The following is a 15,896-nucleotide window of genomic DNA, read 5'->3' on the forward strand; positions in this document are numbered from 1 at the left end:
CAGCAACATGATCGTATTCATGAATGTCCTGCCGTTAGTAGATATATTATGATGGGTACGTTAAGGTGAAGGTGCTAGGTTATAGATGTTCAGGTTTTTCAAAATCGATTGTCTGGTCTGTCCTGAGTAACCATTCTGCCATCTTTTCATTTTACTGGGGGGGGGGGCTCGTCAAGCTGCATTGATTTGTCGAATTGAACTGTGCGTCATAATTGCTTCAACATGGCAGACTATTTCTGGAGCTTCATAGAAATCAATAGGGATGGTTTGTGTTTTGAGAAATTTAATCTGAAAAGATCCTTGAGAATCTGTAAAACATCATGCAAGAAACGTTTTTCCTACAATGTAAGAGTATCTTGAAGGTCGTTTGCATTGAGAGTGTCCCCTCACCAGTGATGTGACGTCAATTAACAAGCTTATTGCCGGAGAGTTATTCATGAAAACACAAGTTCAGTAGCTTTATGAAATTACTTGTCAAAAAATCGTACATCGCCAAACATGGTTGGAATGCAGGATTAACTTCCTGGAATAAGACTGAAAATTATGGATTCTCTCTAAAAGCCTCTCCAGATCATTGTGACATGGCGATGCTGCAACCTCGGGGAGTGCATGTATTGATTCTATTGTTATACATATTTCTTTTAACTGTTAGACTGTGACATAGGAAAGAAACAGTTTGTTTTCCTCGGGGATAATCAATCTGACACTGTCTCTTATCTGATGAAGTAAATTAAAACTCTTTTGATTTGGAATTTTGCACACAAACACAAACCTTAGTCATGTTAGCAGAGGCATTTAGGGCCATGCAGTACAATGTCCTGCCAATATATGCTTCATTTGGACATGATTGTACTGCCACATAGTTAGGAAGTTGTAATATCAGTGATTCATGGTGTGTTATGTTATGTGATTTGGAAAAAATGCCATTCAAGGTCACTTGTCAATGCAGGAATATCTTTAATAACCAAAAGCTCCACCTAAGTATTGCTGGGCACACTAGATCACCTTTGCTCTCAAAGCTTGTTTTTAATCACTAAACGCTCCCCATAAGTATTCCAGGAAAACAATAAATCCCCTTTAATCTCAAAGCGTGTTTCAGGAACTGACTGTTGAGGTTCAGGTGTTGTATTGTGGTGTTGATGGTTGCTCATGCTGTCGACCACTGGTTTGGCTGACCCTATCTTGGCATACCACTGGAATATTGCAGACAACTTTCAATTCTTGCAAATAATACTGAAGTGTCGTATTTTCTTGAGTATAGGGGGTTCAATATTTTGGAAAAAAAAGAAATTTGAATATTATGCGCAGAAAAAAATTACACCGTACCCTTTCAGCGAAGTCCGGCAAACGAACGGGTGATGAGAAACTTCATCAGTACAAATTCGAAATTTGAGATAAAAAATCACCAGACATGTTTATTTACCGTTTAAATAGTATTTATTGTCCTGCTAGGCATTGATTTATATCCAGGGATTAAGATTACCTTGTGTATTTTCTCGTAAACTAAGCCGGAAACAGCAATCAGCTGCACACACGTTTTCTTGGAATGGACCGGTGATTCGGTCAAGACACACCCAAAGATATAACTTTACAGGATTTTTAATGCAAGGATCAGCAAAAATTGTATCTGAAACTATTTTTTTTTATCAGGAATAATATATTCCATTATTTTCTTAATTATATGCAGCCTTTACTAAACATATTTAAAATAATAATAACCCTAAGCGATGCAGCTGATCGCTATTCCCGGGTATTATTTTTTACATGGAACCAGTCTGACAAGTCACCGTCAAGGCTCACGCGCAAGCGATCGCGTGATAGCGAGAATTTCATGTTGACATAGAATCGTCAAACAAAAACAGATATGACTTTTAACGATTGAAAGTATGGCATTTATGATATATGTATCCATTCTCTGTCAACTAAAGTTGGTTTCAAGGCGTCAATAGCGGTATTCTGACCGTGGTTGCTGTTAATAACGGTGAGTTATGCGATCTTCCGATCGCTTCACACATGATTTCGCCGAAATTGATAAAAACAATATTAAAAGGAATTTTGAATAAAATTAATGAAATAAGTTACAATCATAAGTCCAGATATACAAAGAACACTTTTTATAGCCAGACAGTGTAATTACATGATTATTTTGCGTACTTCAGTATGGATTTGTTGACATGGTTTTTCCAGTGTTTCGTGCTCACGGTAATGTCTTTCCATGGGGGAAAAAACATCCAAACTCATAATTCGTGTATATTGCACACCCCCTTCCACACAGCTGGGGTTTTTTTTAAAAAAAGTGCGCACTATACTCAAGAAAATACGGTACAAGTTTCGTTTTAGGGTGTTCTGCAATTTTTGTTGGACATGTTTATCTTGTCCTAAACATCCTTAAAAAGGAACTGTCAAATGGAATAAGGTGTTCAGGATGAAGTGCCTCTTCATCAGTTACTAACAATCTGTGATCGGAATAGGCGATGTAAAGCTTTTCAGCTGAATATTGATGACCCCTTGCTATGTATCACAGCTTATGGACTAATGCATGTCCCCATGTCTATGTCTGTTGTTGGCTAAGTAGCCTCGTTATCATGTCGGAATGGTTATAAATGTCCATAACACATTTTCTTTGACAAATTTGTGACACTAACATATGATATGGATGATATTGACCAGTAATAATTGATTAAATGTGATAGACCTTGAGAGAACAATTGTCAAGAGAAAGGAAGGTTCTTGGTTGATGCAGAGCTGTAATTCCCATACAACTGGTTGATAAGTTACAGTAGGAATTAATTGCATCACCTAATAAGTGCCTTTTTATTTAACAATTCTTCATGACATTAACACCCTTTGTGTACATGGTTTAGGCATTCTGTAGTTTTTCCATGATTTAAGTAATTTTTTATGTGAACATTTTATGATCAAGTTTATGTCTAAATATGAATTTTAAACCTGAAATATATATTGATACTTTCACACATTTGAAGATACAATTCCATTTTAGTAGTGCGATAAAAGGCAACACATGTGTATCATTAAGCATAGACAGGCAATAATCTGTGTTCATGTGAGGTGCTTACTGCCACTCACATGGAAGAGAAGCAGTTTGGTAGCCCACCACTCATCACAATGAGGCTTCATTTGCCTCACTGGTATATCCAACTCAAAAAAAGTAAAGCACTGCCCCATTCTTTCATAGTACCATAGTTAATCTGCCATGCCATGACAGATTAACTATAGTCCTTTGAAAGAATCAAGTGGTCCTTAACTTTTTTTGAGGAGTATATATTGTGACACAGTGTCCCCTGAAGTGTAATCCTTCTTAAGTTTGGCACAAACAGACCTGTTCAGTCAGTGAAGGGCTTGGTTTCCCACTGGCCTAAGGTAGCACAGTTTGCTAGGCTGTGACGTGTCCTGGGTTCCCAGGAACCACAATGAGTGGTTTCCAATCCCTGATCCCCAGCCATGGTCTGTCAGCTCCACTACTGTCCCTATCACAAGTAGGATCCTATAATGTACTTCCTTGTTCATACCAAGATCATCGATCATATCAATGTTTATGAATACTGAAGTCTTTACTCTCAGCAGTTCGCCGTGATCATGTCTCTAGGTCTGTCTGCACTATAGTATGATCGTGGGTTTTACTGAAGTGGTAATCTTTTACGTCTTCATCACTTTAGGCTTACCTCCCACATCAAGCTGACATGCTGCGATATGACTGGAATATTGTTCAAGCAGCATTAACCCCAATTCACTGAATTACTTTGCTCTCTCCAAGTTTGAAAAGTAATACAGTCCTGAGAATATTAGGATGGATATATCATTTCATTCAGTACCTCATTGTTAACCCCATTATCTTGTGGAATCTAGCCACAAAGTAAAGTAGTAATATCAGACACTATTCTAATTTAATTAGATCAAACATCTTGTGTGTTCACAGAAAACAATGTTGATAATTAAGATTAAGAAAAAACCTGTAGTTTCATTGGTCAAAATCACCAATCACATGTTTTTTCATCAGTTCTATATTTCAAGTATATATGTATTTTATTAAATGAGGTTTTGTTCTTTCAAAAATGCCAAACATTGTAGTTATGATGCTCTCTATTCACTTACAGCCAGAGAACCTGCTTCTGCCCAGTAAAGTATGTATGTATTTTGTTATATGAGCTTTTGTTTTTTCAAAGATACCACACATGCGGGTTATGATGTTCTCTGTTCACTTACAGCCAGAGAACCTGCTTCTGGCCAGTAAAGCAAAAGGAGCTGCTGTCAAACTAGCTGATTTTGGCCTTGCCATAGAAGTACAGGGAGACCAGCAAGCATGGTTTGGTAAGAGTTAGCTCCCTTTTATTATTGGCAGCCATTTTTTTTTTGTGTTGGAGCTGAACAATCAAAGACCTTGCTAGCAGTTAACATAAAAACTGTTTAGTAATTGACTTTCTCCGTTGCCTGATTCAGATAATTCATTTAGCTTACTTACCTTGCATGTAAGGTCGTTCTAGAGTTCATTGCTATCAGTCATTAGATGACACAAACAAACATTTGAACAGCACTTTGATAATTGGAATAAGTCTGCAACTCAGAACAATGAAATAAATACAAGTGACAAGAAACATTTCCATCATCATAATGATAAAAGTGTCAAAACCTTTTCCACATTCATAAGAAATCAAATGTACGATTCCGAATATATCATGAGCATGTGTTTATGAATCACTAAATAGTGATGATACCAGGTGATCACTGAAAGTTGATGATTGAAGAGATAAAGAGTTGAAGTCAGCCCTCTATTCATAGAGTTTTGTGCATACTGTTTTGTCACACTGAATCTTTATGCATAGATCTAAATAGTCATCATGTATCATAAGAGTCCATTGTACAATTCCTACTGCATCACTAGCATGTGTTTATAATCACTATCAAAGAGTGATGATACCAAAATAGGTGTTCCTGAAAAGGTGAACGTATCCTGCCCCATCGGTGGCACATGTCACAAACACATGCAAGGGCAAGTCTAATCATCACCTGGACAAACACTCGAACATTGGTACAAGTCTAAAATCAGGACTTGTTTTCTGGCCTGAGTAGTAGCTGTGTATGTCTCATGTCATTCTATTGGGGGCACGGGTGGCCCAGTCGTCTAAGGTGCTGCGATTCGCTGTGCAGAGATGCTTCCCTTGGGCACACCAGAAACCTATGATTTTGGGTTCGAATCCTGGTTCGCCATGATTATGTTTCTAGGTTGTCAGCACCATACTCGTGTTCGTGGGTTTCACCGAAGTGATAAACGTCTGAGACCTGCATCACTTCGGGCTTTCCTCACACATTAAGCTGACACGCCGTGATATAACTGGAATATTGTTAAAAGCGGCGTAAAACCCAACTCACTCATTCACTAACTATTGTGTCATTATTGATTTGAATGTGTCTGAAACAACTTCTCTTCTGTCTGCAGGTTTCGCTGGCACACCTGGCTACCTGTCTCCAGAAGTTCTCAGGAAAGACCCATACGGAAAACCTGTAGATATCTGGGCTTGTGGTGAGTAGAACATGCACTGAAATAATGTGTGTTGACTGAAGACACAAGGTTTTAGTTGATGGCAATTCCAGATTGACTGATCAAAGGGAAATAACTCCTGTGTACCATTGATGGTTGGAATAATGACTGCATTCAATATTCATTTCCTATTCATCATTAAGTTCCTAATTCATTCTTTTAGGACATTTTGTGTTAAATGTAACATATGTATGCTAGTTAATCTTTTATGATTAGCTGTTGCCATGGTTATCTGTATTAAATGTACTTGATGGTGATGGTATTGAAATCAAAGGGACAGAACTCTTGGCATTGTTGCAGTGGTGAACCAGGTTAGTACCACAGCATCAAGGATTGGATGAGACTGGTATTTCATTCAGTGTGTTAATTACATTTGTGCTGTATTTTATAATCAGGTAAACAAATATAATTATAAGTAATAGAAGACAAGTAGCATGTTGATGAATAATACATTGAAATATATTGTGTATTTTCAGGTGTGATATTATACATCTTGTTGGTGGGTTACCCTCCTTTCTGGGATGAAGACCAACATAGGTTATACGCTCAGATTAAGGCCGGTGCATATGATGTAAGTACAATTTTAGTTTGTTCATGCCAAGGTCTCGATTATTTTGATTCAGTCTTCTTCTTCCAAAATGTTTGTTTTTGTTTGTTGTTAAATGCTGAACTCACCAATATTCCAACTATATGACGGTGGTCTCCAGTAATTTGAGTTGTGACCAGACAATCCAGTGATTGACATCATGAATATCCTGAGACAAGAATGAGTTGCTGAAGACTAATTCTAAGCCAGATCTTCAATGCTGAGGGGTTTGTATTGGATATGGAAATGACAGCCTCAATCTAGGAACATAAACTTTCAATGCAGATATCCAGATATCTATGACTGATTGATTTGGTGAAATATGAAAGCTGAGCTCAGCACTGTTGTTGAAGATGTGTCTAAAAACACTGAGTAATCACAAAATGTTTTTCATGTGTAAAGTATCCATGGAGAAATTTCAATTTTTGTTCAACCGCCTCCGTGGTCAAGTGTTAGAGCTTCTTCATACCAAAAGTTGTTAAAAGATGGTACTTGTTGTTACCCTGCCTGGTGTTTGGCATTAAGGGGCTAAAACAAGGACTGGTTGGCTCAGAGTCAGTATACTGTGTCCAAGTGGGGTATTCATGTTAAACTGCTATCTCAGTGGACTATGAATCAGCATCATTCCGGACTAGTGCACATACATACGCACGCATGCACGCACATACACACGCACACACGCACACACATGCATGCACATCACTACATAAGCGCAATAATCTTTGACGCGACGTTAAAGCCCCATTTCACCTCACCTCAATTTCTGTTCATACTTGTATCAGTGGAGTATTTCGATACTGGGCCATAGTTTCCGTGTAAATTACACAATTTCACTCTTTTCACTCTTGCCACGTCTTTATTTTTTAATAACAGCTTCTCTGCAAAACAACTTTTCAACAGAAAGGAAGAACATTTCTTACCTTCTTGGCATATGAACTGGACAAACTGATATACATTTATTGTTAAATTGTGTAAGTTGCTGTGTCAACATGTCACCCCTTCATTTCTCCTTTAGTACATGTAACAAGTTATTTTCCATATGAATTATAATGAGAAGGTTGTCTCTAACTGCAATACCAAATATATGCTTAGAGGTTAAGTTATCAGTGAATATAACTACATGTGGACACCATGTAATTTACGCAAATCAAGTATGTGTGGTGTACACCATGCCCTTTTTTTATCTGAACATGGTACACACTTTTTGTGCATATTTCACTGTCAGAATAATCCATATCTAAGCTTGGACAGAACAGTTTTAATAGCCTTTCTATGTTTGTGGTCCAGTATTAAAGTTGTGCAGATCTGAAGATCTGATCTGTGATCCAACAAATAAAACAAATAATGGCCTTAGCAGATTAGCAGATAGATTTTATCTTTATGTACAGTACAGTCACTTGCCCTTGAAAAGTGTTCCGCTTATAAAAACTGCAACTTGATTTGGCTATCATGCAGGTTTATTTCGAATATGATATTTGTATTAGTGTTTTGTTTTTGTCTTGCATACAGTATATGAACATGGTACATTGAACCTTCATTATATTTTGACAACCCATTGGGCAGTCGTCTAAGGTGACGCAATTCACTGTGCACAGTTGCATCCCTTGGACACGCCGGAAACCTATGTGATTGGTTTGAATCCCACTTCACCCTGATTATGTATTAGGATTGTCAGCACCATCCATACACATGGGTTTCACCAAAGTGGTAAACGTCTGAGACCTGCATCAATTCTGGCCTTCCTCCCACATCAAGCTGACACGCCATGATATAACTTGAATACTGTTAAAAGTGGCACTCAACCCAACCCACTCACTCAATCACTCTAAAAACTTGTGTAGCCTTCTTCAATATTTCAAAGACAAGTCCCCAATACCCTATGCTCATCAAAGCTTCTCCAAAATGGGGCTGACCTGGCCATAATGGCTGCCATTACTGAGTATAACTTTGTATAGCCACATGGGAAGGCAAACTCACTCATCTGTCGACCCCACTGACTTTTATGCAATACACTTAGGGCAAGGATTTGCCCAGTCGTCTTAGATGCAAGAAGTCACTGTGTGGAGTTATGTCCCTTAGTTATGTCGTAAGCAGACAACAGAAGCTTCGAATCCTGATAGAATCCTGATTCCGCTGTGTCAGCGCCATACCCTTGATGATGGGTTTCACCAAAATAATTCACACTTTGGGCTTTCCTTCCATATTAAGCCGACACTATGAGTGCGTGAGTATGGTTTTACGCCGCTTTTAGCAATATTCCAGCACGGTGGGGACACCAAAAATGGGCTCTACACATTGTACCCATGTCTGGAATTGAACCTGGGTCTTCGGCGTAACAACAAACGCTTTAACCACTAGGCTGCCCGACCGCCCTGACACACTGTGATGTAACTGAAATACTGGTTAAAGTGACATTAAGCACCACTCACTCACTCACTGTTCACTGTGTTTCACCTCAGGGCATTATTACATGATCTCTTGTATGTTCCGACCGCCTCCGTACTCTAGTGGTAGAGCATCTGCCTTGAGAGCGGAAGGTCCGGGGTTAGATCCCCTGCCACATCATACCAAATGACGTTAAGAGATGGTACTTGTTGTTACCCTGTCTGGCGCTTGGCATTCAGGGGCTAAAGCCAGGACTGGTCGGCTCAAAGTCAGTATCCTGTGTGTGAGTGGGGTATTCATGTTCAACTGCAGCATGGTATCTCAGTGGGCTAGCACTACAAATCGGTATCAGACCGGACTAGTATGCACACTCGCACAAGCGTGTTCAATATAAAAGTAGTTTACTTGTTGTATAGTACGGCCCCACACCGGAAGGATTGCGACATGAATTGTCTCCCTTGTTCTATAGTAGGGCCCCATTCTAGAAGGTTTCCAATGTGAATTATCTCCCTTGTTGTATAGTAGGGCAAGCTCCTTCCCAGCGCGTGACACCTTTGTTACGCTCTAGGTAACATCGTTGCCACCAGTGTTGGCGCAGCCATTACAAGAATCTTGAAATTAGCCCTTTAACCCCAAATGTAGTAACATTTATACTTTTCTTTTTGTCTTTGGGAATGTCATCATATTTCATTTTGAAAAGGTTTACGACTGACCATGTTTTCCAGATGAATTGACTTTGTTGTTTTAATAATCAGATTGGTTCGAGATTGCAGACTAACGGAAAAAATCAACCAACTTCTCCCTTACATTCTTACTATATCAATTAAAGATGATAGTTTTGATGAACTAAAAATTCAAATTGACAAACAAAAAGTAATTTAGCAGCGGTAACTGTATGCAGCGTCACGACAGTCGTCACTTGTTAGTAAACATAACGGTCATTCGGTTGCAAGTTCAACTCCAAGCATGGTTGGGGCCACCTATCACAGTGGGCAGTTTTGACTGGTGGCAGCGATAGTATAGACAGCTCCGCGAACGGGCTATCGTTGCAAGGAGCTTGATAGTAGGGCCCTATTCTAGAAGGATTGCAATATGAAATGTCTCCCTTGTTCTATAGTAGGACGCACACTAGTAAGATTGCTACACCCATGAACATCCTGGTTATAATTGGTCTTCAACACATGCTTGTCGTAAGAGGCGACTAACGGGATCGGGTTGTCAGGCTCGCTGAATTGGCTGATGCATGTCATCATATCCCAATCGCGTTGATTGATGCTCATGATGTCAAACACTGGATTGGCTTGTCCAGACTCAATTATTTAACAGACCGCCGTCATATAGTTGGAATATTGCTGAGGGAGGCATTGAACAACAAACAAACAAACATGTCTGGGACAGTCAAGCATTTGTGAATTTAGGTCTCTGATAGCAATATGCATAGAACTACAGTCCTTACCAAGGTGAGACTGCCTCCGTGGTCTAGTGGTAGAGCGTCCACCCGGAGAGCGGAAGGTCCGGGGTTTGATCTCCGGCTGCGTCATACCTAAAGACCTTAAAAGATGGTACTTGTTGTTACCCTGTCTGGTGTTCGGCATTAAGGGGCTAAAACAAGGACTGGTCGGCTCGGAGTCAGTATACTGTGTCTGAGTGGGGTATTCATGTTAAAACTGCGGCATGGTATCTCAGTGAGCTAGCACTATAAATCGGCATCAGTCCGGACTAGTACAAGCAGCCACACAAACACACACGTACATGCACGTCGCTTTATAAGTGCAATAATCTTGGATGCGACGTTAAACCCCATTTCACCTCACCTCACCTCACCTCACCTCACCTCACCTCACCTCACCTCACCTACAAAGGTGATATTGTGCAAGCCATGTTCAATGGAAGGTCACATATCTTTTTGTGCTTCCTAGATATGGAAATGGAAACAATCAGTCAGATATACAAATGAAATATTAGGCCATAACTTCAATGTGTTGATCAAGAGGGGGTTGCAGCCCTTGTTTTCAGACACCTTACATGCTGACTGCACCCTCAGTCAAGCCCCTTCATGACTTGGGCATTATATGCAGTGTTGGTATCATAATCAAAAGGAATGTGCATACAAACTTTGATGTTTTGCATATCTCATTATCTAACTTTTATGTCAACAGCAAAGTTTCAGAAGTTGCTAACCTTTGATCTTTATTTGCAAAAAGGGACATATTATTGCCATCTGATACTGTAAGTCTGAAATCCCATTTGTAGCAATCTGACATGACATTCAATATATAGGGCAGTTATTATCTTGGCATTCATGCTTAAAATCTTCCACCACAATTCCAAGTGGCATAAATGTCAGACAAGAAGATCAATTGTGCTTTGCCATTGTGCACTTTTGCCATGGTTAAAAAATAAATATGACCTTGTTTACTGGGTATTTGGATTTCCAGTTGAATACATCCATTCTTGTTGCTGACAAATGGCAAGCAGTTGAACATGTTTGACTGTGAAATAGAAGAATTTGTTGTGAAATCCAGGTAAAAAAAAATCACGAACAGATGAATAGTGGATGGTTGATCATGATCATGACTGTGATTAGCATTATGAGCAACACAATCATCCAAGTCATCAAACCTGAGTACCCAATCCATCAAGTCACCTCATAGGTTGCTGGGGACCAATTCTAAGCCATAATACCCATGGAATGCTTGTCATAGTTGTGTATTCAAGAAAAAATTCTACTCTGAAATAATTTTATCAGGACATATTTCAATACATGTAAGTGATGTTTGTAACTGGTCTTTAAAACATCCAAAATGCCTTTGTTATTTACACATTTGAAAATTCTTGAATAAAATAGTTCTGCTCCAGACTTTTGAAAAAATTAAAGAACTTGCCTCCCTCAACAATTACATTTTGCAAGATGTTTTTCTTGAAAAAGATTCAGGCTGATAGTTTTTAATAAAAAAATATCTGGTTTTGCAGCTGAAGCTGAAAATATATCAAATCTCCATACAAAATCCCTGGGCCAGAATATCAAATAGTTGGTCCCTTACCTGGGCATTACCTTGTGATTGTTGAATGGTTAGAGGTTATTATCCCCCTCCACGAAGTGGAAGGGGGATATCGGAATGGGTCCCGTCCGTCCGTCCATCACATTTCGTTTCTGGAGCAGATCTTGAAAACCGTACCATATTTCTTTATCAAACTTGGGACATAGATAGGTCTAGTGGTGAACTGGTGCCTTTTGATAGTTTGGGTTTTAAAAAAAAATTATTTATCGAGTTTCAATAGCAACGACTTTGATCTACACTGAAAATGGCGGTAGTTCTCATTTCCGGAGCAGATCTTGAAAACCTTACCATATTTCTTCACAAAACTTGGCACATAATGTCATCTCGCAGTATTGAATACATTTCCATTCTTGTTGGTAAGTTCTGCATTGCTTGTGTGTCTTCCTCCAAAAGTGTCATGGACACGGTTGTTGCATTCATTAACTAACTTTACGCCGAAACACAACTCATTACAAATACAACAGTGTAACTGGTCTTAAACCTACTCAACAGTATAAAAACTGCCTCCTATCCTGTATATATTCTTGTCAACCATACTCTGTACTTCACTTGCTTGATAACGGTGTTAGAACCTACACCGAAATCATCGATCCTAATTGTAATAAAGAAGTTGTTTGTCCATTTGTCTCATCCTTACTCATTCCAAATACAGTTACACATTCTATCATAAACTGCAGATTGGAAACAACACCAGTAATAACTTTTTTTAGTGCTGCAAATTAGGCCATTTACAAAAAGGCCCAGTGAACATAGTTCACAGGAGCTAATGCATTGCACACAACCGGACATGTCATATTGGCGGGGGATTATATATATGCTTGTTATATTAGCATCGTAGGACACACTGTTTGCATCCCAGTTGGGAATAGATCTTTAGGAATCATCACATGTTAAATCGAATGATAGTTTTCCAATAAGAAATATTATCAGGCATTCAATTCTCATTTGCAGGGCATTCCCCTCCAGACTCCTTTGCAATTGAAGCTATAATTATGTTATGAGCCAATGATAATGTTTGGATTCATGCCAGGAGATGGGCAGTGACCACAGTTCAACTGGGAAATTGTCTCAGGGAAAAATAAGCCATTAGCCCAAAGGCAACTTTTATACGCCGTACTGCCATGTACTGTAAACTTGTCAGGACCTAGGTTAGAATAGCCTCCAGCACTCTGTACTTCCATGTTCTGTGAACTTGTCAGGACCTAGGTTAGAATAGCCTCCAGCGCTCTGTACTTCCATGTACTGTAAACTTGTCAGGACCTAGGTTAGAATAGGCCTCCAGCACTCTGTACTTCCATGAAAAGTGTAAACTTGTCAGGGCCTAGGTTAGAATAGGCCTCCAGCACTCTGTACTTCCATGTTCGGTGAACTTGTCAGGACCTAGGTTAGAATAGGCCTCCAGCTCTCTGTACTTCCATGTACTGTAAACTTGTCAGGACCTATGTTAGAATAGGCCTCCAGCACTCTGTACTTCCATGTTCGGTGAACTTGTCAGGACCTAGGTTAGAATAGGCCTCCAGCACTCTGTACTTCCATGTACTGTAAACTTGTCAGGGCCTAGGTTAGAATAGGCCTCCAGCACTCTGTACTTCCATGTTCGGTGAACTTGTCAGGACCTAGGTTAGAATAGGCCTCCAGCACTCTGTACTTCCATGTTCTGTGAACTTGTCAGGACCTAGGTTAGAATAGGCCTCCAGCACTCTGTACTTCCATGTACTGTAAACTTGTCAGGGCCTAGGTTAGAATAGGCCTCCAGCTCTCTGTACTTCCATGTACTGTAAACTTGTCAGGACCTAGGTTAGAATAGGCCTCCAGCACTCTGTACTTCCATGTACTGTAAACTTGTCAGGGCCTAGGTTAGAATAGGCCTCCAGCTCTCTGTACTTCCATGTACTGTAAACTTGTCAGGACCTAGGTTAGAATAGGCCTCCAGCACTCTGTACTTCCATGTTCTGTGAACTTGTCAGGACCTAGGTTAGAATAGGCCTCCAGCTCTCTGTACTTCCATGTACTGTAAACTTGTCAGGACCTAGGTTAGAATAGGCCTCCAGCACTCTGTACTTCCATGTACTGTAAACTTGTCAGGACCTAGGTTAGAATAGGCCTCCAGCACTCTGTACTTCCATGCACTGTAAATTTGTCAGGACCTAGGTTAGAATAGGCCTCCAGCACTCTGTACTTCCATGCACTGTAAATTTGTCAGGACTTAGGTTAGAATAGGCCTCCAGCACTCTGTACCTTGTTGCAAGGGGAGTTGTTTCCCTGCCTGGCACTCAGCATAAAGAGAATAAAGCCAGGATTTGATGCACAGAGTCAGTGTACTGTGTCTGAGTGGGGTATTCATGTAAACTGCAGCAAGGTATGTCAATGGGCTACAGCTATAAAACCAATATTAGTCTGGACTAGTACAAGCAAGCCAAGCCAAGCCACGACACGCCCACCACGCCCACCACGCCATGCCACGCCCAAACCCACGCCCAAGCCCACACCCACCCCACCACGCCCACCCCACCACGCCACGCCACGCCACGCCACGCCACACAATTATGGTTGATGTTAAAAGATGGCCTTAATGACCTGTAGAAGTTTTGAGGAAGTGGAAGTAGTGTATCAGCTGTTGACGCTGTAACAGGTTGATATTATCAGAGAATAGCCTTACTTCAGACATTATAAGACCAGGTGTAGTTAATTGCCTAGGAGACTAGTCATTGGTCCACTTTTACATGGGCGGATAACACAGCTGTGTCACTTATGCAATCATGTGCAAAGTATTTGCCAGAACTATCTGTCAAGGATTTGAAAAATATTAACTGAAAGCTTTAGAATGTGGATAGTTGGTTTTCATCAAATGGTTTTTGATTTTGTTTAATCTTAGCACAGTGATGTATCCAATGCATCTTTTGAACCATTGGATTTCCAGCCCAGTTACTGACAGACTGTCTTACAATTGGAATCTTGCTGACTGTTGACACTACAAGGCCTATGGAGCTGAAAAGTTGTTGAATGGTCCCAGCTACGTTGTCTCTAAAAGAAATCCGATATGATTTTAGACATGGCAGCCTTATTGAAAATTTTGGCCATAACACAGCCATTTCAGCAGGTATCATTAAGAAATTTGATGCAGCCAGTTTTGACATCTCCCCTGACACTTCAAGGTCGATACAGCTGAAATGTTGTATGAGGATCCAGCTATGTCTTATCAACATCTGATGTTGTGTGTGTAGTGACCATCAAAAGATCCAAGTTTGTTTGAGACATCACTATTTGCACACAATGTTTGAGGCATCACTATTTGCACACAACATTTTTGCCCTAAACCATGTTGTACAAGAACTGTTTTACTGTCTCAAAGATTCTTTTTCACCATGTTTTCTTTAACACACTATAGATATTTATACCAAAATAGGGCTGGATGTGTAATATAACTGTCACTTCGTATCACATGAGTTATAGAGCACTATTATAAGAAATTTGCTTGCACTGGCATATTTCTTTTTGAATTTGATATATGACAAAGGCTGACTTAAGCCCTCCAGTGTGCAGCCATTTTGATATACCGTGATGATCACTTTACAAACGTGGGCTTGTGTAGAAATGATCTGTGCATGGAGCTGTTTCACAAACGCATGTCTGGTTTGAATTGGTCTTTGGCAACCTTTGGTTGTTGTAAGAGGCAAATAACAGGATCGGTTGGACAGACTCGCTGACTTGCAAGGTTCATACAGGCTTGACAAGTCCTTGAATTTTAACTCTTTCAACACTGCAGGGGTGGGACACTAGCCACAAGTGAGTCCCCAGACACCACAGCCCGGGACACCAGCCAAGCCGTAACTTGTCATAATAATATATAATTGTATGAACTTACCTGTCATACAATTTATTTATTAAATCTTTCACATTTCACAATGTCTGAAATACATATTTCATTTCAATTTATTATATTTTATCGATAGATTAAAAATGTATTCACTATGTTATCGAAAAAATAGAACGTCAAAGCGAAAAATAAAGACATTTCAAGCAAATATTTAAAATAATTCTGTAAAGTAATAAATAAAGTCAACAAAAATATATGTGACAGTTGTCAAACTTACATCTGAGTTATTATTTCCATCTGTTCATGTGATCACATTTAATATAAGTCAAATGACACCTCAGTTTTCATTGCCTCATTAGTTCCAAAACTTCAAGGGAGGTTAACGTCATATTTGTGATGCCATAAGTTTTCTAATGATACCAGACATTGAAGAAATGATGCACATGTTATTCATACGAACCTTCGAAAACAGAGGTATTTCCCAGTATT

The 15,896-nt window shown here is 39.6% G+C and overlaps 1 protein-coding gene across 23 annotated transcripts in view; it reads left to right on the forward strand.

Annotated features, from left to right (window-relative positions):
* Positions 1-15,896, forward strand: part of LOC139468530 (calcium/calmodulin-dependent protein kinase type II subunit delta-like) — a 135,895-nt gene that overhangs the window by 69,654 nt on the left and 50,345 nt on the right. For 15 of the 23 annotated variants that reach the window (XM_071250542.1, XM_071250543.1, XM_071250545.1 and 12 more), the window contains exons 7-10: positions 4,116-4,142; positions 4,227-4,329; positions 5,456-5,539; positions 6,034-6,128. In XM_071250542.1, the coding sequence (XP_071106643.1) occupies positions 4,116-4,142; positions 4,227-4,329; positions 5,456-5,539; positions 6,034-6,128 (309 nt within the window). The remainder of the gene's footprint in view (positions 1-4,115; positions 4,143-4,226; positions 4,330-5,455; positions 5,540-6,033; positions 6,129-15,896) is intronic. The other 8 variants (XM_071250563.1, XM_071250564.1, XM_071250557.1 and 5 more) reach the window with 1 other exon arrangement.

This window comes from Haliotis cracherodii, unplaced genomic scaffold, assembly GCF_022045235.1.
Source record: "Haliotis cracherodii isolate W230 unplaced genomic scaffold, xgHalCrac1.p SCAF_2, whole genome shotgun sequence".
NCBI classification, from domain to species: Eukaryota; Metazoa; Mollusca; class Gastropoda; order Lepetellida; family Haliotidae; genus Haliotis; species Haliotis cracherodii.